Genomic DNA, 27,506 nt, shown 5'->3' with positions numbered 1-27,506 from the left:
ATTTCTCTAAATGCTATCTATTTAGAATTCATTGCTGATAACAGCATCATTTGATCCTAATAACTAGATTTTAAAAATGTCTGAGACCACTGTAGTCACCTTTACGAAAGCAAAATCCCTTTTCTTTGCCATTTCCAGATTGTTAATGCAAAAAGAATCACTGCTAATAATCAGATCAAGAGTATTGCTTTCTCTTGGTGCCTCTCTAATATGTTGGTATAGAATATAGTCGTCCAATAAATCCAGAAAAGTCTTGCTAATGTGTGAATGAGCGACCCATAAATTTGCTCGTTATGCTCATCATTTGGCTTATATCACACTCCTAACCTCAATTTTGTTTTCCCAGTTCTTATGTCACATGAAACTGACTCAAAATTGCACTACCACCTCCGTCGACTGGTTGTACTGTCTTAGTTCTATGTGGTTCTTAACTAAGAGCATAGCTCCCCCACTTCCTGTCCTGTGTACTTATTAACGATATTCATATAGCTCTTTTCCAAGTTTAATATCTAAGGTTGCTGATTATATAAAAGTGGGCAGGGTGTTTAATGACAATATCAGGGCATACTAATTCAAATAAGGTTTCGATAAATTACTGGATAAGCTGAGAAATGGCAGCTCACGTTTAACACTGGAAAATGCGAAGTCCTGTATCAGTCATGCTAGAGTTATGTACCACTTGGGTAGCAGCATCTTCAAGACAATTAACACTGAAAAGTAATTGAAAAGTAAAGTAAAAGTAACTATATCATGTGATACGAAGTTCTCTGAACAGCACAGATGGAGTCTTAAGACTTGGAGTTCGGCCACTGATACGAACTTTGCTACGTTTATTTATTTTTGTATAAATCTATGACTATATTATGGATCTATACATTTTATACATATACAAATATTTACCTGTACATCTAACTAGAAGACCTATGATTGTTAGTGCACAGGAACTTGTGCATGTTAAAAAAAACTTACAGCAGGTAGAAAAGCAATAGGCGGCTAAAGGTTGGCTTCCCACTCTGTACTTAGGAAGAAAAGGCCTAGTAAGTGACTTCGAGGCGCTGTTGTTTTACTCCTTGTATAGTAGATACAAAGAGCGATTATCCATTATAGGAAGCAATGCTTAGGTGTTTTCCTATCTTGATTATTGTACAGACTTGGAGACATCGTTTGATTAACATCTTGAACCTTCTGAAAGGGTACAGAGAAACGGAGATTTGTTTGTTTAAATGTTTTATGGTGCATCAGCGTCTGAGGCTATAATACACCAAGTCAAGTCAACGGAGACAAATTCTGTAAATTTTGTAAATTAGTGTTTGAAAACAAACTAGGCATTTGCGAGGTGAAGTGATGGTGTTTATGGCCTGAAAAGGGTTGGATAAACTGAACACTGAATAAACTGAAGGAATCGTTACATTTAGCAACGTAACTTACACAAAAGGACATATTTAAATTACAAGGGGAAAATTTAGAATAGATTTCGGAAGTCTTTTAAAGAGAAACTCCTAACTTTTCTTGTAGAGATTGGAAAGTTGATTAAACTTAAGGAAGGATTAAACACTTGCAAGAAATGGATAAATGAAGAGAGGAAGGAAGATTTATGTGTGCAGTGAAGCGTGAAATATTTACAAGCGCAGTGTCATATGAAAAAGTCTGAGAAGCACTAGTTTAGAAGTAAAATGCAATTCGGTAATATCTTTTAATTTTTATCCTATAATTTTTGATTATGCACAATTAATCGATGCACTAATAAATAATAGAACATTAATAATAAATATATTATTAATGCATCTCTCGGCACCTCAAAATAAGAAGTCTATTAAGTCAATTAAACACAGATACGTACATTGGATAAACATTTAACAGGAACCTCTAATAGTTTCTAAAATAATTTTCTAGGGATTACATTCATGTAGCCCCTGAAAACAGGTTTTTCTTTTCTTACAAAGAATGAAAAACTCCGAGTGGTCTGGAAACACTAATTGAGAAGCATATTTACAACAGTAATGGTTGCTGCAGGTTGATATTTTCAAACTTAACGTTTTAGATTAATGAATGCTTAGTTTTGACTTTAACTGAGAGCCATGGTGTAAGAAACAGGTAAGTTATTAGTCACTTGCTGGAAAATACCAATCCGGTTCCATAAATATGATATATAAACACCATAAACCAGTTTAGTGTTGGGTTCACCTGTAGTTGTGGTATTTTTCGTTCACACAGTATGAACATTAAGGATTAGGCCTGAGGGCACAGATGATTGAACAGATCATCTTTGCATTATTTCGGCATGAGCATTATGTAATAAGAACCTTCAAATTTACCCAAAAGTGCTGTGGTAGAGTACACACAAGTTTTCGAACAGGAAATGGCACAATAATTTGAACATCAGAGAAATATAACATTCACCATGATGGGGGGAAGATACTGTATTTATCGTGTGCACAGATAGTACAGATTAATAAAATCAGCGCCTTTTATTACATTATAGCCAGTAAATTTTAATGTTGAATACTTTTTGTATGTGTAATTTTGTGACTTTATATTTTATTTATCACATTTTAAATTTGTAATCTTTAATTTATGTTATTAAATAGTATTTTCACTCATGGATTGGAAATAAAGTTGTATTTAAACCCATGGGTAAATCCATGTTTAATCAATTAAAGTATAAAATGCGATAACGATCGTTCAAAATCTCGCCTATGATTTAACTGACTAAAGCTATATCATATAATTAGCATAAAAATAAGTACAGATGCCTTAAAATCCGTAACGTACGATTTTTTTGCCATCAAGTGTATTTTACTGTCCCCATGCATTCTTATATCCAATGGTCTGCTTCCTTCCCTCTCCTGACTTCGGTAATGACATCGACTTAAGAATAAGTATCCTAATCGTATAAGATTATAAGCTCATATATATATTTATATATAGGTAATATAGAGGCAGCAAGGAACGTGCGATGTAGTTTGGATATTGCGTAACAGCCACTTACGTTAGCAATCCTCTATTTTTTTATTGCTTTATTTTTATTCTTCATAATAATTTTACAGTTTATATATATATATATATATTTTTTTTTTTTTTTTTCAGAGGAGGCTTGATAAAATCTCAAGCCTACTCTGAAATTTTACGATTTCCTGCTCCCTCAGATAAAATCACATCACCTCGTGCTTTTAGGCAATCACTGTCGAGTCTGAAAAAATGTCTCTAATGTCTACATTTGTTACTCTTTGTTTAAATAAACTTAAATGTTTAAAAAAGGCTTTTAATTCTACAGTTATTATTATATGCTTTCTTGTAATTATTGGACTTTTACAATAAAAAGCATAAAAATATTTTAATTTTTTGCAGATACTGACCAGATAATCGAAAGACATGTATATTCTGGCATAATTATTCCTAGTCCTGAATGGCATTCTCTTCTCCACCCTGGACCCACTGCCAAGATTAGTTATAGAATCAGGGTCATGTGTGATCCTCATTACTACGATTCGACCTGCACAAAATTCTGCAGACCACGAGACGATCGATTTGGACACTATACATGCAACGATAGAGGTGATAAAGTGTGTTTACCTGGTTGGAGTGGACCGAATTGTGAAACAGGTAATGTAATAACAATGAATTGTGTTAATTAACGAATTAATCCTGGGCTAATATATTCTAATGCAGTGGTTCCCAAACTACTCTTCATTAAAAAAAAAATTCTGGTCTTCTCTTCTTCAAACATTTCACAGTTTAACTAATTATTTGGCAAGAGAAAAAAATTTCTTAAATATATATAAAAAATATGTTACAGAGTGGGGTGTATTGCTTAAGAACTTGCAAATCATTTCCATGGAAATGACGAAGAAATACAAGCAATATAAAAAACTTCCCTCTGCATGCCTGCAATAGAAAAATCTTTATAACATAGCCTATAACATAATCTAGCTTAATAAAACTTTATATTCGATTAAATTAAGAAAATTGGTTAAACTGCGAAGTGTATTTATCCAATACACTATTGGATAGATAGACTGATTGATTTTGAAAAGGTTAAAAAAATATTTTGAAAAGGTGCGCCATGAAAAGGTTAAAATTCAAGAAAGGTGAGACTGGAAACCTTTTAAAAAGATTATTTCGTCGAAAGTGCATATATATATATATATATATGTGTGTGTGTGTATAAAGGCATAGCAATAGATAAAATCAAATTGTATATTTCATATGAGTGTAAATATAGATCGTAGATATAGCTTAGCTTCATTTTCAGCACTCACCTCTTATTTATCATCAGAGTGTGTATATATTAATCGATTTTAAAAATTTAAAAACTGCTGACACATTGTCCTCGTCATTTAAAATCTGACTGAGTGTATATGACTCACTATTGGATAGATACATACGATTTAACAGACAAATACATAAAATAGTCTTTTACAGTTCTCTCTCTATTTGCAGATTTCCTAAAGTTTCTTCGGTGAACTTTCGCTGATTACAGTAAGAAAGCACACAGTTGCAGCAGGTGGTACAATAGTTTCAACTACTATATGAGGCTTAATATTATCCACGAATTTTTCACAAAGGCAGCTAAAGCACATAAAATTTCCAAACTGCTCACTCTATATGCATCATGGGAAATAATCTCACTTTAAAAACAATTTCTTTCCAATAACTCCATTTGAACTAATTAACGATGTACGAAAATCCAAAAATCCAATGTCCATACACTTGTTTCTTTCTTCCATTTCTTTGTTTTAATTTAATTTTATAAAATTTTAATGTGGTTTAATTTACATAATGACAAACCACTGGGAAGAAGCGCACTTCGAGAGAATTCAACAGTTCGGTTCTTTAATTATTTCACGTAATTTTATTTCTTTTCAATCACTTCAGTGAATTAACCATATAATTATGGAGGTAAGTTTCGACAAATAAAGCTTTGTTATCATATATAATTGTCATAAATCTTCGAAGTTAATGCTATAAATTTTTCTTATAAATTCTTGGTTTTTAACAATTCTATATACCACGAATACAATCATCACTATTTTATTTGACAAAATGAAGCTGTAGGCCAATTTTTTTTCTTTGCAGGTAATCTTTCCTCTTGATTTCCTTTCAAAGAAATCAAAAGGCATTTCACGTATTTACCATGGATTTAAATAAATGCTTCAGAAATACGTTTGGCTCCATGCTACGAGTAGGAAACACTGCTAAACAAATTACACTATATCGTTCGTTACTATCAATAACCGTCCTTGCAAAACCCAGTTATAAAGGTCATAGTGTCTTTGTCGTACCGAAGAACTCCGGCTGACTTGTTTGACTTACAACAGTGTCATCAGGTTCTCCGTCCATACACTTTCATCCTTCCACATCACAAATTTGTCCATCATGTGCGCCATGTACTGGTTTGCCACTAATATAAAAAATGGTTTGTTCGTATACTGTAGATGACGAGCTTCAGAAAAAGCTGTACTTCATAATGCTCACAGGAAGTTAAGATTAAAAAAAAAAGCTGGTCGTTAGTGACTTTCCATCACCACCATAACCTCTGTGACAGCTTAGTCGGCCCGATACATCGCGTCTGCCACTAGTTTGGAGATGTTTGGTTTCGACACCCGTCAATGACTGGAGGAATTTCTAAAGCGCTGTTCAATGGAAGCTGTAGTTAGCCGATCTTAAGCGGAGGGAACAAGGTTTCCAGGAGAGTTATTCCTGGTTTTGCAACTTGCACAGCATGAAAATCGATCTGTGAATACAGGCTGATTTACACAGACAAAATGTTTATATAAATTACAATATTTTTAATGGCACTCCCAGTTTCGTTAAAAATAATAAGTTGAATTTTAATTTTTTTTGATCCCTACCCATGAAAACCCAACCTGAAAATAACCATAAAAACTGGAAAGTTCATAGAAAATAAATCTGATTACTTGATGTTCTACATATACGGTATAACTGTATATAGAGTGTTTGCACTGACAACCATAATAATGAGGAAATGTGGCGTTTTTTGGCTTTTGGTCGTTCTCATACATGTTGCAGTTCGTGATACCAACTGCTGATAAACAAAAGTGGAAAAAAGGTGGGTATAAAATTTTGTTACAGGTTCGTTCAGAGGAGCTTGAATAATAAACTGCTATATGTAGCAGCAGTTTTATGAGTAAAGGTACTCATAAAATGCTAGGTACTCATTAAAGTTGTCTTGCCATTCCTGCTATAGCTAATAATTAGCCTTCCATCCGATTACGTCACCATAGCTGCTTCACATTTTTAAATTTTCCGTTAAGTCAGTAAGAAAAAAAAATCTCATTCATATATGAATACTCACATAATAACACACTATGTTTAAAATTAAAGGAATAAAAAAGATTTTAACATGAAAAATATAAACTATGATACTACTTTATTTCTCTGTTTCTTTTTTTTTTTTTTTTTGGGTCCCTTTACTCATTCTCATCCCTAAATAGGCTATTCAGTTATAAGGGTGAATAGTTTCTCTTATCCCCATTACTAGCTTATGAGGTTAGCGGGAATATTTAAAATATCTCTCGCTCTGTACCTCGATATAATGATGAGTTGTTCTTTCCCCTTTCATATTCTAGAGTAGTTTTGGTCATGGCTTTTTCTTCCCCTGACACGCTCCTGTAGAGGATGCTTTCCCTGAGAGCACCACATTACCCTGCTCCCTGTGGATTAGAGTTTCTGTGCGGTTCCCCACTCCAGTGGACAATTTGTTTGGAATGTTTATCTAATACCGTATTAATATTTATTAATTATTTATACTTGTTTGTTCATCTCTCTCTTAGATGACAAAGTAGATAAGGATTTAAAGAATTGCTTCAAAAGTAATGGTGAAGTCAGTCCTTACCCATTCTCTTTTCAGGCTATGATTTAGTTCCCCCCCCCCGGTATGTTTCGACTTTCCCCGTTTTCATATGGCAACCGTTGTTGTCTTATATATTCTTTTATTTCAAGTTTAATTTTAATTTTTATTATTTATTTTTATTCAATTATTATTTTAGTTTAGTAAGGCCAAATGATATAAGGAAACAGACCTTTTCTGCATCGGAATGCTACAGTGTCAGAATGGAAATACTATTCCCATTCCGACACTGTGGCCATTCAATTTTGCTTTGAATTTAATCATACTGGATGTCTCTGCCGCACTGGAAGGCAATGTGGCAGCGCCACATTCCAGTGTTCAACACCTCAACAATTCACCCATAAGTGAATTTCATGAGACCTATGAAATTCACTTATGTTAGCCTTCTGTTATTCCCTGTGATTTTCCATTTTGTACCCCCTTGATTTTTGTCTCACCCACGACGATAGAACAGACCTTCCTCATTCATTTTTCCCAACCCCTTCAGCACTTTATACACCCCAATCACATCGCCCCTAAGATGTCTAGTTGTCACACTTTGTAGTCCAACCTCCTAAACTGTTCTTCATATATACATCGATTTTCACTCATCACTAATCTGGTTGCCCTTCTTTTAACCCTCTCCAGAAGTCTGAACACAATATCCCAAATGCTGTCTAACCATCACCTTGTGTAGAGGAACAATAACATCCCTCTCCCTTCAGCCTCTTCAGCTAGGGCTGATGGGAATTTCCAGTTGGAGGGTATAGAGCTAGTGAAGACATCATCAGCATAGGAGAAAAATCCCGAATTTTTATTAAAAAATGTATAAAGATGGCAGCAAGGAGCAGGGCTAATAGAGAATTCCCTTGGGGGAGTTTCTTTAAGTTTCTTGGATAATATCTCAGTATTAAAATTCGGAGAAGCTTCTGGCTAGTGAAGATTAAAAGACGAAAATTATTTTAAAATGTCTAAATATCACTGTCCTAGTCGTTGGTTCCCGTTAAATTTAAAATGAAGTGTTCTCTTAGATAAAATGAGCTCAATGACGGATAACACAGGACCTTTGATTACAAGAATTGTTCAAGTACAGAACGGAAGGATTTAACGGGAACTGAATCAAATGCAGCGGACATGAAAGACCGCCTCCTGATTTCAGCAGTTAAAAATCTTAAGAATTAGGACGTCTAGGCATGTCGTAGACCATTTTATCGTAAACGTAGACCCATTTTAGCTGAGACGCATTTTATCGAAGACCATTTTCTCATCCTATAATGGATATGTATTGGCCTTCCACGGAAGGCTCTTATATAGGGAAAATGCACCCTCCCAAGATTTTAAATCCTATTAAATTAAACATTTACTACCTATAAACTATTCTCAGAGATTTTTATCGCTAAAAGAGAAATTATTTGTAAAAAGCAAAATATATATAATCCTTAAAAACAGAATCTATTGTCCAGTACTTTACAATGAGATAATTTTATTTATCCTTTCCATATCAATATATCAATTACAGATGAGAATGGCAATCCTATTTACTTAAATGATATGCAATAAATGTTATATTTTTAGTTTCAATAGGAATTTATTATAAGAAGAGACTATTTTACTTGTCTAAATATCATTATTTTTATAAAAATGTAAAAATTAAAACGCATGATTTCAGTAGTTTATTTTATTTTTTACAGAAATATTGGAGTTTTAATTGGAATGTGGGGGGGGGGGTTGGTCATTGAACCAGAACTTACATTATATACTCGTATATTAACGAAATTCTTTCTTTTTTCATGTCACATTTTTTTTTTTTTTTTATTTTCTTTTTTTTTTTTTATATCTGCTAAAAAGTGATTTGTTAATTTTTGGTAGTGTATCTTTTCTTAATGATCTCACCTGGAAATATGTTTTTTTTTTATACGTTTGCTTGATTGTTAATTTTAAGTTCACTATAATTAAATGTTAAAGTTACGAGAGCCAAAATACGGCTATGGAATTTTGAATCAGTTCCTTCATCAGAAACAACTACCCTTCTCATATATTCCATAACAATTACAGCCTTCAATAATTCATATTTAATCATCATAAATTTCTTTTCTCTCTTCCGCTCCCCAAAACATGCTGGTAGTGAGCTACTGCAAGGCTCAAGAGCATTTCATTTTGTGCTTGGGATTATTTTGAAAAGGAAACTAAAAACTGCCTAAATATTTAAAGCATGATTATCATATAAACATAGGAAAATGGAAAAATTACAAATATAAACAGGAACAATGACTCTAACATATTTTTCATATATGGGCTATTATTACAGAAGCTTTACTTTGACCAGAAATTCTCTGAGTACACTGCTATGAACAAGACTGCTATGAACAAGGAAAGGGTTTCACTTAACGCCGACATAATATTACGTGGCTTTCTGAGCCTCACATTCCTAGCCATCAAACTGCTCTTCACTTTATTCCATATTGGGTGGTCGGTTGGGCTTAGGTCAAGTTTCCTGCTGGCTAAGCGTAGATAAATATTATTCTCTGAAACCTGTTGTTGACACCGTGCTGTGTGAAAAGGCGGGTTTATTGTGTTTGATACGTGCAAGGACTAGCACCTAGTGTTGCACGGTCAGAAAAAACTACCACACCATCCTAATGGTTAAGTGGTCTCCAAATTTCATATTTCTGTTCACAACAACGATAAGATTCAATTTAGTATATATATTAATTTCCCTACGAAAATTTAAGTTAAGGGAATCCAAAAGGATGAAAGTGTTATTTCAAAATGTTTGCACCCTTCTGAATGCAGCTGAATGTCTTAATTCTTCTGAATTTCTATTTATTTTTTCAGCGGAATTGTGAATCTGATAGTTCTTTATGTAATAAAACACCGTCATACCAAGTGAATAATCCATAAGCATTTAATAAACTAAATTTGAATTATTCGCATTACCAGTACAATAGTGTTTCATTATATTTCAATCTGACCAAAATATTTTTTTTTGAAAGCACAAAAACTGCAGTTTCTGAAAGTTATTATAGACTATCAGAAACTGTGGTAGCATGACTAAGAAGTCCACTTCATGGAGACTTACGCTACAAAAAAGCATTTCGTTCTGCTGTCTAATTGAGAATTGCCGTTTTCTTCAAGCGTTTTTTCGTATACAACTGCTCTTATCTAGTCAGAAAACTTCAATAAGCAGTATAAAATGTTCATTTTTATACTGACTATTCAGAATTTAAACCCCTGGCTTGTAACCGTGAAGTGCATTGTGTACGGCGTGTACCTTTTGTATGCAATAAAGAGGAGTTCTTCTAAAAAAGTAATAAAATTAATATGTAATTTGAACAGTAAACGAATGTGCTACCTTTTACTTCGATACACATATGCTAATATATTACTTATATAAAAAATCATTTGCTATAATACATTCTGTGTATGTTTTGCAGTAAATAAATTATCCTAAATGCATTTTAATTATACAATATTTGTTTATTCGTCTTTTACTAACTTGAACTTTTCTGTTTTAGCTGTTTGTAAGCAAGGATGTCATCCCACCCATGGTTATTGTGATAAGCCAGGTGAATGCATGTAAGTATGCACATTTTATAAAAATGTTAACTATTCGATAAATTTCAATGGAAAATGAAAAATGATAAATTTTAACGCTAGAAATATAGTGGATAAGCTGAACACAGCTTATCCACTATATCCACTGATTACAACAAAATATAAACTTATCCACTGATTACAACAAAATATAAACCAAGCTATGTGAGTATATAAGGCTTGTTCAAAATAAGCAGCGTTCAGGCTTCTTCCAGTCACACAGCTCCCTGAGGAGCTGCTGTGGCCACCAACAAATTCCTCCAACAGCGTTCAGACGCACATGGTTAAAAGTGAATACTGTACTTACTACATTGAGACACTGGTCCCATCTGGTCACCAGATGAGTCATATCCTCGGTGTAAAACTCTGCTAGATGTTGTGAAACCAGTGCGTGATAGTCCTCTTCATCTCATTGCCCGCCCGAAAACGATAACCCTTGAGTGCTTGCGGTGGGGGTGGGAAGTCAGAGATGTGGTAGTCACATGGTAGGTATAGACTACAGCTATAGTGTGGAACACTTTCCACCCGTACTACTCTACCAATATCTAAACGTCACCTTCTCAGTTGCTTTCCCCTTCTCACTGTCCGTAATGCTCCACTGTCTGCATTAAATTTTGCAAGAATGGGTGAGGGGGCTAGGCTATCAAAAGTAGTAAACGCGTTTGAGAAAAAGTTGTAGTACCACCTTTCTTGCGCTGGGTATATAATGAATCTTTTGGGGTTTACAACTTCAGGTATGGAATGAATCTTATTGGGGTTGATATGCAAGTGAAAATAGCGATTTTCACTTTTCGTAGCAACTCTTATCTCTTATAAATATTTCATCTTTTTGATAAACTTGTACTACGCCTAAGATTTGTCCCTTGTCTAAATAAAAACTTACTAATTTGAATCAGAAGATGTACAGTATAATATAAACAACTGTAAATAAGACAAATATTTCGGCAGGTTGAATCCACATTAGCATTAGTAGAGACACATGATGCAAGAAAGCAAGCGTATACAGCATCAGCCAAAAAAAAAAAAAAAAAAACACTTCCCATTTCAGTGATCCATTCATTACAAATGTTTGTCTAGTTCTGTCTTGAATTTATTTAAGCTATCAACTTCCACAACAAATGGAAGTTTGTTCCAACAATCAACTACTCGCTGGCGGCTAAAGGCAAACTTCCGCACATCTATTCTACAATTGTCTTTCGTCAGTTTGAATCTATGCCCCCTCAGGTTTGTAATCTGAGCAAGAGGAAGGATCCCCTCAGCATTAAGCTTGTTCAATCCATTCAAGGCCTTATACACCTCAATCAGAACGCCTCGCAGGTGCCTAGTCTCCAGAAGCTGGAATTTCCAGAACGTAAGCCTTTCTTCATAAGAGCATCCCTTTGTTCCTTTACCAGTCTTGTTGCTCTTCTCTGAACTCGTTCTAGGCTCTACATCCTTCCTAAAATGAAGCTTCCAGACCTGTACACAGTACTTAAGGTGTGGCCTGACCATTGCCTTATACAAGGGGATAATCACCTCCTCATCCCTGCTGGCAAAATTCCTGTACATCATTGACAATACCCCATGACCTATTCTGGCAGCCTGTTTGCACTGCTCAGAAAACTTCATATCTGACTGCACAGACATGTACCACAATATAACTCTAGGTGAACTATGGTTACTTGCACCTAAGTCTGGCGCATTATAGCCTTAGTTGCTAATGCGCCAATAAAACCCAACAACAAACAAGCACCTAAGTTTGTAAGAACAAACTAAGGTTCAAGCCTATGTTTTTTTCAGTAGGTGAATCCTAATGGATTAATACGATATATTGATAATAATACAGGGTGTTTCAGTTAAACGTTTCAGAACTTCTAAGAGGGGTAGGGTACATCCTGACAACTCGAAATCACATAGCAATGTGGGGTCGGAAATGCTTTCCTGAAGCGGTGTTGTACACAGAAGCACCATAAAGAAAAGAGACCGTAAGTGAGAAATCGTTTTAATAATACATGAAAAGAAGCAAAAGGTACATGGATTAAAGTAAGTGTTCGAAGTTTCTTCCACGGGCTACAATGCACGCCTCATCTCCGACGCATGGACATCCGAACATTCTGGAATACTCCAGGCGAATTTCGAATTTCTTCGGGAGCTACTGCGATTCTTGCAACCAGCTCCTCAGCATTGTCAACAGGGGTGTCATAAACTAGCGATTTCATATGACCCCAGAAATAAAAATCAAGACATGATAGGTCGGGTGACCGAGCAGGCCAATGCACGGGACCACCACGTCCGATCCACTGTTGACCAAATGTGACATCCAGGTAGTTACGAACATCTCCGCTATAATGGGCAGGGGCTCCATCGTGTTGGAACCACATTGTGTGTTGCGTCGATGCAGAAACCTGTTCATCTCTCAAAAGTTGTGGCAATACTTGCTGCAGAAAGATCAAGTAGATAGGTCCGGTTAGACGACACGGTAACAGGTAAGGTCCGATGAGGTGATCTCCCATAATACCGGCCCATACATTGACCGAAAATCGAATCTGTGCTGCACGACGTCGTATTGCATGCGGGTTCTCGACCGCCCAGATATGGTCGTTATGCGTGTTGAAAATTCCTTCCCTTGTGAAGGATGCCTCATCGGAAAACAACACTTCAGCAGGAAAAAGGGGATTTGTAGCACATTTTCCAAGGTACCACTGTGCGAAAGCAAAACGAGGTGCATAATCCTCCGGTTGCTGTGTCTGGACACGCTGCCTGGAGTATTCCAAAATGTTCGATGTCCATGCGTCGGAGATGTGAGGCGTGCATTGTAGCCCGTGGAAGAAACTTCGAACACTTACTTTAATCCATGTACCTTTTGCTTCTTTTCATGTATTATTAAAACGATTTCTCACTTACGGTCTCTTTTCTTTATGGTGCTTCTGTGTACAACACCGCTTCAGGAAAGCATTTCCGACCCCACATTGCTATATGATTTCGAGTTGTCAGGATGTACCCTACCCCTCTTAGAAGTTCTGAAACGTTTAACTGAAACACCCTGTATATATAAGACCAAGAGGCGCCAAACCACCCGAAGTCGGCCATCGAGATACCGACCATAGCCATTAAAGAAGGAGGGAAGAGATTGCCTGACCTCATTAACAAGAGAAGATGGTGATTAAGAACCTGTGGGATTACTTCCAGCAAAACAGAGCACCAATCTACCAAATCATAAGAAAGATAGACAAACGGCACACGCTCAACCTCAACAAGGGGACCATGCTCACAGAGACAGAAAAAACAAAGACAGAAATATGGGCAAAGGACTCCATGGCAGACACTATACCTCCATCAAGATGACATAGATAAAATGGCTTCCAACGCTTGACTCACGAACGGAAGACTCTTCCCCGAGACCGAAGGATTCATGCTCGCCATCCAAGACCAGGTATTGAACACCAGGAACTGCAGGAAACATACTGCCAAAGACCCTAGAGTAACAGATGACACATGTCGACGATGTCACCTGGCCCCAGAAACAATCCAGCACATCGCCGCAGGATGCACGGTGATCACCCAGAAGTAATACATTCGCAGACACGAACAAGTGACCAGGACAATACTGGTGTGCAAAACTTAAGGACCAGTCAGGTTTTCACCTGTAGCTTCTCAAAGGAGTGGCCTGGATATGGGAAAAGCATACCAAAGGAACCTCGTGAGGTACAGAAATGATGAAGGAAACAACACCGATACAACAACAGAAACAAAACGGTACAGGGGGACTTTATTCAAAAATGGCAACAGCACTAGCTGCCATAATACAGATGCATCACTGCTTAAGATGGAACAAAGGGAAGAGGTAGTCCTCAGTAGGAGATATGGCCACCACTAATGTCGATGCAGGCTTTGCACCGCCTGTCCATACTTAGAACGAAGTTGTTGATAAGTTCTTGCAGTAACATCGTCCATTCCTCTGTCAGCGACGTCTTCAGCTGGTGAACATTTTCTGGCGGGTGTGGACGTGCCGCTAGGCGTCTCCCCAGAGCTTCTCATATGTGTTCGATAGAACGGGCAGGCCAATCCATACGGACAATGTCCTCACTTTCCAAAAGCATATCAACAGCTGCAGTGCGATGGAGTGTGGCGTTATCTTCCATAAACACGAACTCGGGGCCAATGGGACCTCGGAACAGACGCACATGGGGAAAGATTACCTCAGTACAGTAGCGTGCATCGGTTATAGTACTACCTTTCAGTTTCCGGAGTTGTGTACGTCCATCCAAGATAACGGCTCCCCAGACGAGAACAACTCGACCGCCATATCGATCCCTTTCAGTGATGTGTGCGGGGTAATACCGTGTGCCAACCTCTCGCCAGATTAGCTGACGTCCAGAATCGCTGCTGAGACTGAATCTACTCTCATCAGTAAAGAGGACCTTACCCCACTGCGCTGCTGTCCAGTCCTTGTGTTCGATGCACCACTGTAAACGGTGTCTTCGAGGCAGGTATTAAAGGGACACGGCGTACTGGCCGTCGGGCAAACACCTTTGTGGAGTCGCATTTGTCCACCTTTGTGGAGTCGCCTGGCCACAGTAAAACGCGATATCCTATGTCCTGTGCAGCTGGTTTGCAATGGATCCCGCTGTCTGGTGTCGGTCCCTCTTGGCCTGTAGGAGTATATAGCGGTCATCATTGGGAGTTTTTTTCGTGGATAACCACCACTGGTCCTTCGAACAGCTGTATCTGTCGTTCTGAAGGCCGACTACGAACTCTGCAGCTACACTCCTCGCACTTCGACCTTCCCAATTATTCGACCCCGGGTAAAGTCATCCAAATGTTGTCTACTGGCCATTTCGTTGTCTGTAGCACTGTATGAAATCAATCGAACATCTGTAACAATCGTGCTCACCATTCGGTAATTTGCAAATAACTGCTGCTTTTATCTGTTTATGTCAGCCCTCTCATCACGATTCAAATTTTTGCATGTGCACCAGCTTTCTACTGAACGGTCACAGTTATGCATCGCCACAGGCTGTTTCGTTTGATTTTTGTGGTTGTAACCTTTAGAAATAGTGTTGGTCCTTGAGTTTTGCACACCAGTGTCCATCAGAAGCTAGGCGCAAAAATACCAGCTGATCAAAGAAAGTTTACCGTATTACAGATACGAGCCTTGGGTCGCACTAGAGATCTCTACTCAGAGGCTATACTGGGACCGTGCCATCACAACGGACAAGACAAGCCCGCACAACACACCAGACATAACCCTCATTGACAAGAAGGAAATGGCTACCTACCTGATCGACATAGCCGTACCAAACACCAGCAACCTCCAGAAAACATACGAGGAAAAGACCAGGAAGTACTCATACCTAAGACAGGAAGTCAAAGTATGTGACATATGGAACACGTAATGACCATCCCGAACATCGTGTCAACCGCCGGCATGATGCCAAGAGCCTCAATAAGAACCTAGCAACAACAGGTCTCCCAGAGAACACTTACATGGAACTCGAGAAAGCCACAATCCTGAACACCTGTTGGATAGTAAGAGAGTTTCTCAACCAACAGTAACAACAATAATAATAATAATAGTAACTGCACACAACCAATCATCCCATGCATTTGGTACAAGTACCCGTCACGGGGCCGAAAAAAAAATCCCATAAGGGGAGAAAAAGTTTTTAAAAATAAATAAATAAAATATTACTTAAGCCCTCTCGGATAGCATAGTGAATCACTGTTCTCTCACACCGCTTGGAAAAGACCTGGGTTTCATTTCGCCATCGGCCAACGTTGAAAAGTACTTTGAATGAAAACTGGACGTCTATGGGCTTTTTATATATATACCCTTGGTCGAGTTAGACGAGGGCTGCATGGATTTTCTTCTCCCGGAAACTCGAGTTTTTCTTCGTAAAATAGACAAACAGACGCAATATAGACAAATAAACTTTTGAAAACAGACAGTTTTCAAAAGCCTCGTAGCCTTAGTTTCTCCGGAGCAATTCTAAATTTTACAGCCCAGCTCTGTAACGATTCATATATAAGTTATGAAAGCTAATCAAACTTACATTCTTTTCTTGCTTAGGTTATGATTAGGTTTTGCTTATGATTACTCAATTATATTAGTGCCACTGCCCTATTGCACATCACATATTTTTATGCTAAACTGTTGAATGAAAAGTAGAATGAAAATTCAATTTACTTAATCTAGGGTGAAGCAGTTTTCACTCAATCCAGATAATTCAATCTCTGATAATTATCAGAGTTAAACCATGAAAAAAAAACATATTAGGATAGCAAAAAAGGAATGGATTACTTGATTGTCCCACATGAATTTAACAGACTGAAAAATCTATTCAGTTTACTTAACAAACTCGTAGACTGAATAAAGCTACAAAAGAAAAATTCAGTAATAAAAAAAAATTTTTTCTATACTCCAGAATGGTCATGTAGGGGGTTTACTACTAAACTCTATTCGCTTTAATTTCAATTTAACATAAACAAACACATCACTGAATAAAGCTCTCATTGGTCAGTTGCTAAGCAATATAATGTTACTTTGGCAACTGACCAATGGGAGCTCTAGTCGATAACACATATTTGTTTAGGTCAGAATTAAAATCAGAGTGAACATAATACATTGTGATAGTAACTGCCAAACATGGCACACTGTTACATAACCAAATATCTTTATGGCGAATGCAGTCGATGACACGAAATTCTGTAGCTTCTATTACCCATCGAGTCAACTTCTATGTACTGTATTATGGCATTAAGAGATGTCTATAATATTAATAATCTTAAAGGAAGCGAATTAGGTCGAAGTTCGCCTAATTTCTATTGGCGATAGTAAAATCCTCACTTGGTGCAAATTTTAATATCAATCAAGAATTAGCCATTAGGAATAGTTAGTTATTCGAAAGGAATAAACAGATTAAAACTTAACTTGATTAACAGCGTAAAAGATTTAATGAACACAATATTTCTTCTGTAACAGAGAGAGAGATGCTTAATGGATATATTATACTTCGAGCATAAAGTATGTACCCTTCATTTTATTTAATTTCCTCTCTTTTTTTTTTCCCTCTTCTGTTATATTTCAATTTTTTTTAAATTTTACTCGATATCAGCAGTTTCATTCACAACAGGATGTATGTATATATATATGCATACTGTATATTTAAAACTTTTTAAATATTGATATAAAATCGCACTTTCTGTTTTCTTTCAGTCTCGGGCTAAAGCTGTATGATTTTACAGACCCGAGTACAACAGACATCCCTTCAACCCAAACATGAAGGATTTAATTCTTCACCCTTGTTCCCAAAACAAACAAACCAACCAACCAAAAAAAAAAAAAAAAAAAACCCTCTCAATACAGACATGATATACTGACGCCTCATGGCATTAGCTGTCTCGGTGCTTACTTTAAACTTCCTAATCCCTGTTACTGAGATGGGAACGTTAGCCAAATCATAAATATCATGATTAGTGTTTAAATATGTTATCTGAAAGATAATGAGATGTATACAGGCAGTTATCGCTTTACGAGTTCCCGGGTTTACGAGTTTTTTTTTCCAAAGTATTAACAAAATCGAAAGTATGAACATTAATTGCAAAAAATGAATGTTAAACATTCATAAATACCGCATTCCAAACCACGTGCTTAGGTATACAATACAGTGTACCCCGCTTTACGATATTAATCAGTTCCAGAGACACCGTCGTAACGTTAAAATATCGTAATGTGAACCCAATAACACATTGTTTTTTGATAATTCGGTTCAAGATCTAGGACAGTGAAATTTTTGCTGTATAACTAAGCTATTTATCTCTCTAAAATTTCATTTTTAAGGTCAATAGAGCGTGACCTTAAGGCAATATAAAAGGTCGTGAGCGTGGTTTGTAAATTGTATTAGTTACCAATTCAAATCATTAAAATGCAGTACACTTTCATCGTTATAAGAACCAATTTTAAACGCCTTTGTGATATTTTTCTAAAGCATAATTCTGGAGGTTACGACCATAAAACAATTTGCACTTTCCGGTTTATTGGGCTTTTCTGTTACTGCAAGCAATTATAAACGGGTAGTAAACTCGATCGTCTTGCATTTGCGAAAATACCGATAGCTGGAATTGTGGTTGTACGTTATTATGATGAAATGTGTTTCCCCTTTATTGAAATCTTCAATCGTATAAAAAACATAAATAAATTTTCAGAATCTTCTCTTCATTCCTTTTTTTTTTAAGCTTTGTAAACTTGTTACTCCACGCGAATCATGTTAGTTGCAATTTGTGTGTGCAGTTAAAAAATGCTTATGCATGCAATCGTGAAATTTATAATTAAAAGAGAAGATTATCTAGGAAAGGAACGCCTCTTGAAACATTTCTGAAGAAGACGACTCCTTGCGCAACAAACCAACGAGTTCCGAGCCAGTAATGAGTGATCAACGAGTGTGCATTTAGTCGATGATGATGAAGAATAAACGTTCTTTAACATTTGTAAGTCGTAAATAATTTCTCTATTATTATAATTTACTTGATTTTACCGGCTATGTTTTAATTTTTTGGATAAATCAATCATTGTTTAAACATAAACTAATTAGCTAACTAATTTCATTGTTGAGAACGTAACCCCCTTATGTTTGTGGGAAATAAATTCCCGCTTTACGAGCACGCGTTAGGAACGAATTAACTCGTAAAGTCGAGAACTACCTGTATATAAGAAACAGATGCACCGAGGTACACTTCACATTCGTCAAAATTGGTCATAATCAAAGCCATCAGCTGTTCTCAGTTTTTTTTTTTTTTTTTTTTCTCTCCACACCGCTTGAAAGAGACTGCCCCAGCATACAAAAGCAATTAAGCGCTAAATAATAATTAAAGTAAGCGCCTTATGTTTCGAAATATACTCGTTTTTCTTAAATGGGAAAAATATCTGTTTAATTTTAATTCAGTTCAGTGAAGTTATTCACGATGTCCTGCCCGAAATATATTTTGCTACATTCATCCGATTCAAATTATGCAAGCGTTAAAATAAAAACAGAGGTACGTTTTATTTATACTTATATCAATTCAACAAAAATTTCAAAAAATTTGTATTATTATTATTATTAAAATTTTTTTAACAATTATCTTCAAATTATAAGAAATGCTGCAGCTTCTCTTCAGCTGCAACCCGTAAAACGATAGACTTGTTTACGATGGTCCATGAGTCTTTTAGTGAGGGCACCCTATATAAATTATCATTAGCTAGATTAGCGTTGCCTTTTTTTCAAGCCAGTAAAAAATGGGTCTATAATTTGTCTTTTATTGTCAGAAAGGTACCCTTCATTTCACTATTCATTTATGCTAAGAAATCATTAAGGTCGAAGCAGCACATTCCATAAACACTGCACCCAGCATACAAATAACTGATTACTTGCGATTCATAGCTCTTCGTCACGCAAGCTTCAGCAAACTAGGAGAACCGTTACATAGGTAACTGTCCCTTTTTGAAGTAAGACTCCAAATATCAAACATGAAGAGAGGTTATTCAAAGTTATTAATGTCCATTTTCATTTTTTTTATGGGAGCAGTTTTGCTTCCATAAAAAAAATGAAAGGGCAAAAATGGCTTTTTGCCCATTCTAAACAAGAAATTTCGCATATTCATACATTCCTATCTCATATATATTCCGATACCGTTACCAAGAAGAGAAAGAGAGAATGTATTCAGTGCAGGAGAACCCCTTACCATGCCTCTTGAACCATTTTTAACCTCACCATCAACTGTGCCAACATCCCTAAATTGTAGGCTGAAGATGTCTTTTAGCTAACGAAACAGAATAGACTAATTTTTACAGAACATCTGAACTTGAGGTAAGTTCTGCCAACAAACAGCCAAGAATAAAAGTTATTCCGATCTTTCAAGTGGAAATAATAATAAAAAAAAAGCTGTAATCTTTTGTGAAAAGTTACAGCTAACAATATACAAGGGGGTATCAAAAAGTTCGTACCCTGACCTAAATAAAACATCAGTAGGAAGATGTCGTTTTTAATATGTTTTCTACATATTCAATAACTAACATGTGAAATTTCATTCCCGTAGGTGATCATACACCACAGGTAGAGCCAGGAATCTGAGGAAGGACGCTACGGTTGACAAAGTGGAGTATCGAACAGTGATCAAGTTCCTGCATTTGCAGAGCAAGAAAGTTCAGGAAATTGATGAAGAAATGAAAGCTGTGTATGGGAAGAATTGTCCATCTTATGACACTGTAAAAAAATGGAAACGAGAGTTCCAATGCAGTCGTACACAAGTGTCTTTGACGAGCCAAGAGAAGGAAAGCTATCAACATCCACAGACAGTGAGACGGTTGCAAAGGTTGAGCAGTTGGTGCTGAGTGACAGAAGTGTGACAATTCATTTCATCGCAAATGCAGTGGGAATTAGTTATGGGTCTACCCACAGCATTTAACAAGGCCATCTGCACATGTCTAAGGTCTCAGCACGATGGGTTCCAAGATTGCTGATGCCTTTGCAGAAGCAATGTCGAACACAATGTTTTCGCCAACTGTTGGATTTGTGTAATGCGTGTAATTTGTGTTGAGAACTTTTTTGATCGGTTGGCGACAAATGACGAATGCTGGGTGTACCAGTATGATCCGGAGATTAAAGATATGCCAGAGCAGTGGAAACAAACCTCCTCCCCACCTCCCAAAAAGGAAAAGAACACTCCATCTACGAAGAAGGGATGTTTTCCGCGTTTTGGGACAGAAATTGAGTTATCCTGACAGATTACCTACCTCGTGGTCCACACACCGGAGAATACTACAGAAATCTGTTGAAAAAAGTTACGCGATGCTTTGAAGGTGAAAAGGCGTGGAATGTTAACCAAATGTGTCCATCTTCTCTCAGACAATGCACCGGCTCACACGGCCGTTGCCACCACCAACTTTGTTGCCCAGTGCGGCTTCGAACTATTGCAACACCTCCTGACCTAGCACCGTCAGACTTTTTGTTTCGAGAAATGAAGAAACCATTGCGTGGGCGCCGCTTTGATTCGTTTTAGGAAGTCATCAACGAAGTGGAATCGTGGTTTCAGGCAAAAAGTGCGGACTGCTATGATCAAGGTATTAAACAACTGATCCAGAGATGGGAGAAATGTGTTACTATGCATGGAGAGTATATAGAAAAGGATTAAAGTTCTTGTGAAGTTTCACCTTTTTAGGGCTATTATTTCTAGGTAAGGGTACGAACTTTTTGATACCCCCTCATACAAGTAATATGAATGTTTTAACTGATTCCCTCGCGTATATTGCTGTGGATAGTATTGTTACTCTCTCATGCCATGGAAACGGCTCAAGTTTGATTCCCCTCGCCGGTCGAAGTTGAGAGACTACTTGTACAGTATTTTCTAAATATAGTTTCGCTCCACAGCCGAGTTAGTCGATTTTGGTCTAGGGCTCGCATGAATCCCCATACACCGGAAACTAGGATTTCTTGTCCAGGCAAACTAACCAACCACAGAATACACAATGCGTACAGACAAATACACTTTTGCAGGTTACACAATGAGCCAAATGTTGATTTGTTTCTTTAATATCCATGGAAGTTTTCATTCGGAATTCATCGGTAACGGTCAAGAATTTCACTGGTTCTGGAATTCGAACTGGCTCATAAGCTCGTGTCTGTTCATTGGTTCTGCGGGGAAACATCATGAAAAACCAGCTGATGCTCAAATCCTCACTTTTCCAAAAAAATGCAAAGATAAAATTGCATAGACTAACTTTAGAACATGTGAAAAATCGAACTGAATGAATATGCAACGACGACTTTTAATAAGGGATAAAACTTTGATTCGCCATTTTGATCCTCAAACCACAGAAATTTCCAACGTTCTCAGTTCCGCCTCAGCAGAAGGCAAGGGCGCAAACATTTGTTGAAAAGATGATGATATCAATTTTCTGCGTTTCGAGTGGCGGGATCATACCGACTGTGCTCAGAAGGGCACCAATCACTGGGACAAATTAGTCTGTCCTATCCTGTTTTCAACCAGCTGTCAAAGAGAACCAGAGGAGAATGCTAACCCAAAGTGTGCTGTTGTTCTACAATTCCTCAACACAACATTCACATGCTGAACTACACAGATGGCAGGCTAATGTGGTTTTGAAATTTTACAGCCTCCGTCATACTCTTCCGAACTCACCGCATTTCTTCCTCTTTCCAGCCCTAAATTCCGTTTTCAGTGACAAAAATTTACCTGGTAATGGAGTAATTTATGAGACTGAATTATAGTTCCAACGGCAACCAAATACAAAAATACCTCTGAAAGATATTGGTAAAAAAATACGACTTCCTTTGGTTGTGGCTGTGTAGAAAAGAACTAATCGAATAATAATTTTTTTAAAAAGTATAATTTAATATTTTATATTTTACTGAGATGGTCCGTGTTTCTAATTTCTTGAATGTAAGAAATACGTACAAATTAATAAATATTCTAGGTTAAAAAAAAAACAAAAAAAAAACAAACAATGTGGTTAACGTAATTCGGGAAAGTAACTTTACTGAACCGAAAAATTTCAATCGTAAACTCAGTTATTTGCCTGGAGTACGTGAAGTGTAGTATTCTTAAGTTTGTATTTATTATATTACTGTTTCATATTTATTGAGAATATTTGTGTTTATATTTGTGAATATTTGCCTGTTACGTGATATTATAAGATCCCGCTTCCCCAAGGTAATTCACGAGAATGTGCAAGGTAGTTTATATATATATATACAGGGTATCCGAAAAGTCTGGAACCATTAAAGTTCCAGCTTTATTTACAAAATTGGCTCTCTATAGTTCCCGAATTTTTGGACACCCTGCATATACATTCATTGGATATCAGCTCAAAAGGAAAATAAAATAAAATGAGAATGTTCTTTGTTCTGGAACCCAATGAATCAAACAACTCCCAGATACAGTATTTCTAACAAAATCATGTGGTTAGTAAATACCTGACATAAGAATGAAAGTATTTGTATGGCTTAGTACGAGTAAGGTGAATTCACGTTGACCCATACACTCACACCAGTTCAGAAGTAAGTCCGACTTTAATATATTCGCCGAAAAATTCTAAATATGTTTGAAGTAAATCCATAAGTATTCATTCCATAACTGGAGGTAAAATGCAGATTCTCATGAAGCCCAGAAAAAACGCAAAATTCAGAGGAGCATGAAAAGAAAAAAATAAATAAATAAAAATTCTTCGAAATGAATCACATACAGTACTCTGTAGTTTCATAGTCTTAGTTGCCTTGGCATTTACTTTAAAAAGAACAGTTCTGGCTGTTTCCCCCCACCCCTCCCCTTCAAGTGGTACTTATGTGTAAACATTATGGCTGGTTAAGTTTTCATACTTATTTACTAAAAATCGAAGTAAAATAATAAATAAATATTCTTTTTATACTCCAGGATGACCATACAGTCAGAGGCGTCACGACTCAATAAAACATATAGTTTCATAACTCATCCATACTCGGGCAGATAGTAGGTAAATGAAACAACAAATCGAATCAAATCCATGCATTCTTCTTTTAGCTATCGTAATACGATAGCTAAAAGAAGGCCAACTGATATTGTATGTCAGTTGGACTGGCGATGACAACAGATGGCACGAGGATTTTTAATTAGTGAATATCTGATAGTCGGATAATAGGTCTGAGGTTCTATGTTCTAAGAACTATGAAGCGAGGAATAATAGCAAAATTAACTTGAACGGAATGAATGAAGTCTTTGATATGAAGACAAGCTACAAATCTATCTAATCTAATCTAGCAGATAAAATCGACTTTAAAAAAAAATATATATAAAAGTCGATGCAAACATAATCCTGGCGTTGTATTCACCTCTTTAAAAATGCATACACTTGACTTCATCATGAAGGATCTTGTCAGCTTTGTATTCTCCTTTTATCAAGCTTGGATTTTCGAAATGGAAAACATCACAGTAGATATGCCAGTATATAAATATATCCGTGCTGCTAGCAAAGCAATAAGAACAACAAAAAGAAAAAAAAAAAAAAATTCAACAGACAACCTATCTTATGTTTTTGCGTGTGTCAGGAGGATGCTCTTCGGAAAGAAACTAAGAATAAAATAAAAGACTCACGCAGAGAACGAGATTTGAATAAGTATCGGTCACTGTGGAGCCCAATGACCTTTCCTACGCCAAAGGAGGTTAAAATGCGATGAGAGAGTTGGGTTCATTGAACAGTTTCTGCGTGGTGAATGTAAATATCGACTGTGTTATAGGCATCTTATTAGCCTTATGCAACACAATAAGCTGAAAACCCCCTTGTGTATTAATGAGGTCCCATCCGCGGAATCACCAACATCCATCACTCTACGACAGGGAATTAAAATTTACAACCCAGGTAACAAAGGTAATGAACCGGTATGTTCAAACAATTAATGAGAGCTTTAAACTGGCAAGACGCTCGCAGTAATAGCAGCGGAATTAAAAAAACTCGGTTCACATATATTAAAAATTAATTTGCTTAAAATATGTCTGATTGCTGAAGGGAGGATGCGTTTTTAAAAGCCTTAGCAGATAATAAGGGAGAAGTTTACTTTCGTTGTTTTTAACATTTCACCTAAGTGTTTTGTTTTTGTATTTTTCCTCCTCGGCACACTTCAATTTAGCATCTGCCTGCTTGGGCACTTTATTAGGACCATGAACTAACAGCAGCATGTTGGACCGCCGTTGGCATAAATCACTGTTCCAACACAGTGTAGCATGGAATCAACAAGGTGTTAAAGTGATAGGAAGAATTTTTTGAACCATTCACAAAACGGTCCTGGAGTGATGAAAGATCTGTGTAGGACCGTACGTGACTGTGATGAAAAATGCGCCTTTCCAGTTCATTCCACAACTGCTCAATGGAAATTATATTTGCGGATTGGGCTGGGCAATGCAGATGTTTAATGTTTTCATAGCGTTTCTCAAACCATTGTTTGATATCCTAGCGCGGTGGATGATCACATTGTCATCTTGAAAGTATCTCTCTCCATAGGGGTAAATAAACGTGCAAACTGCTGGGAATATCTGCTCCGTAACGATGTTCGTATATGCTCTGGTGTTCACAGTACCCTCCAACAGAATCAAGGAACCAAAAATATGCCATAAAGATATGCTCCACAGCTAGTACATTCCTTCGCTAGCCAGTACAATCGGTATACACGAGAGGATGGTTCCAGTGCTTCGTGTGGTTTCTTCCATCGATGCTTAAAAGCTTGAGTCAGGACTCACTCAAATGCATGACTTGTCTCAAGCTCCCCTGTGTCCATCTTTTGCATTTTGGCATCAACAGCCATATTTTCCGGGATACTATCCGAGATCAGATCAGTGGCATCCGTCAAAGTCTCCTGTTGCTATAGGGCATCCTTAGTAAAGTTTTTCGCATGCGGGTACTGATTCCGTGTGACGCCCTCGCATTAAATGCAGAGGTTAACTGTTCCCTTATTTGGTGACAATTATACCTGGTGATCCGCTTCGGACGTCTAACACTTGGCTCCATTAACTTACATTATCAGCCGCAGTTGCGCCTTTAAAGGATCTTTTCGGGGGGATTTTTCCATTCGTTAGTCTCCAATGACACTTGACTCTAAACACTCGATAAATTCCGCCGCCCCCTCTGCTGCAGCATCTGCTAAACTCCAACGACAATCAACGATTATATCTTTGGGAGTCTGTGAGAGTCTCTCCGTTTCTCCCCATTGTCGCTGAATTGATGTGGGCATTAATCGGTTACAGAGCTTTTCAGGGCACGCTACAAACCATATGTCACTTCTTTGAATTGCACATAGCTCCAACCTCCATGGTCCTAATAAAGCGGCCACGATGTAGATCAACTAGCTGTGACTGGAGAGAGTCAGAGTAGTGTCTGGTGGGAGGCACTGCTCAGGCCACATTATGTCAAAGTGCTGTGTTTCTTCAGTTTCAAAAATTAAACAATTCATATATGTTCCCTCCCAACTTTTATTTCATATACTCCCTCGCGGGTAGCACCATGGATAAAATCTTCATCCTCTCCCCACATCGGGTGGAAAAGGCCTCAGTTCGAATCCCGTCGATGATCGCAATTTTTATGTGCTTTTTCACAACAGGTCGGTCTCAGATGACAGCTGCATAGTTTTCATCTCCCGGAAGCTTGGATTTTTCGTCCAGAAAACAGGCAAATCAACCACAGAATACACGCAATTTACAGACACAATATACTGATGCCTCATAGTGTTAGTTTCTTTGGCGCTCAACACAAACGCATTCACATATACTAAGTGGCTACTTTATTAATTTCACCTACCTAATAGCGATTAGGGCGTGCAACTGCTCAATGGAAATGAGATTTGCGGACAGAGCTGGGCAATGTAGATGCTTGTTATTTTCTTCCTGCTTCCCAAACTATTCTTTTAGCCCTCATTCATTCTCATCATTCTTTTAACCTTTTAGCCCTCAGAACAGCCTGGGTTCGGCGTGGCATGGATTCAACAAGGTGTTCACAGCGTGCTACAGATGCTGGCCCATGTCGAACCAACTGCTTCCCACAGTTATTGCATGGTTTGCGGATCTTCACCAAGCAACGTTTTTCCAATCCTCCACTGGCCAGTGTTAGCATTAGCATTAGTAAAGGCATTTGATGCAAGAAAGCAAGCTTATGCAGCATCAGCCAAAAAAAAAAAAACCCACTTCCACTTCACCCCTCTGTTCGTTCAAAATACCTGTCCAGCTGAGCCTTAAACTTATTTAGGCTATCAACCTCCACCACAAGGGATGGAAGTCTGTTCCACCAACCAACCACCCGCTGGCTAAAGGCAAATTTCCGCACGTCTATCCTACATCTGTCTTTCCTCAATTTGAATTTATGCCCTCTCAGGTGATTTTTCTGAGCTAGAGGAAGAATCCCATCAGCATTGAGCATGCTTAAACCATTCAAGGCTTTATACACCTCTATCAGATCACCTCGCTGGTGCCTAGTCTCCAGACACTGTAATTTGCAAAACTTAAGCCTTTCTTCGTAAGAGCACCCCTTTGTTCCATTCACTAATCTTGTTGCCCTTCTCTGTACTCGTTC

At 37.3% G+C, this 27,506-nt stretch overlaps 1 protein-coding gene across 1 annotated transcript in view; it reads left to right on the top strand.

The window, feature by feature from the left end:
• LOC150088530 (protein jagged-1b-like) overlaps nucleotides 1-27,506 on the top strand; it is a 329,274-nt gene that overhangs the window by 176,294 nt on the left and 125,474 nt on the right. Inside the window, exons 3-4 of the mRNA XM_090370220.1 lie at nucleotides 3,349-3,603; nucleotides 10,366-10,426. Coding sequence (XP_090226346.1) covers nucleotides 3,349-3,603; nucleotides 10,366-10,426 — 316 coding nt within the window. The remainder of the gene's footprint in view (nucleotides 1-3,348; nucleotides 3,604-10,365; nucleotides 10,427-27,506) is intronic.

Source organism: Mastigoproctus giganteus, chromosome 3 (genome assembly GCF_048544385.1).
Source record: "Mastigoproctus giganteus isolate SK-2022 chromosome 3, ASM4854438v1, whole genome shotgun sequence".
Lineage (NCBI taxonomy): Eukaryota > Metazoa > Arthropoda > Arachnida > Uropygi > Thelyphonidae > Mastigoproctus > Mastigoproctus giganteus.
The sequence above is the reverse complement of the archived record's forward strand: the minus strand, read 5'-3'. Positions and strand labels throughout refer to the sequence as shown.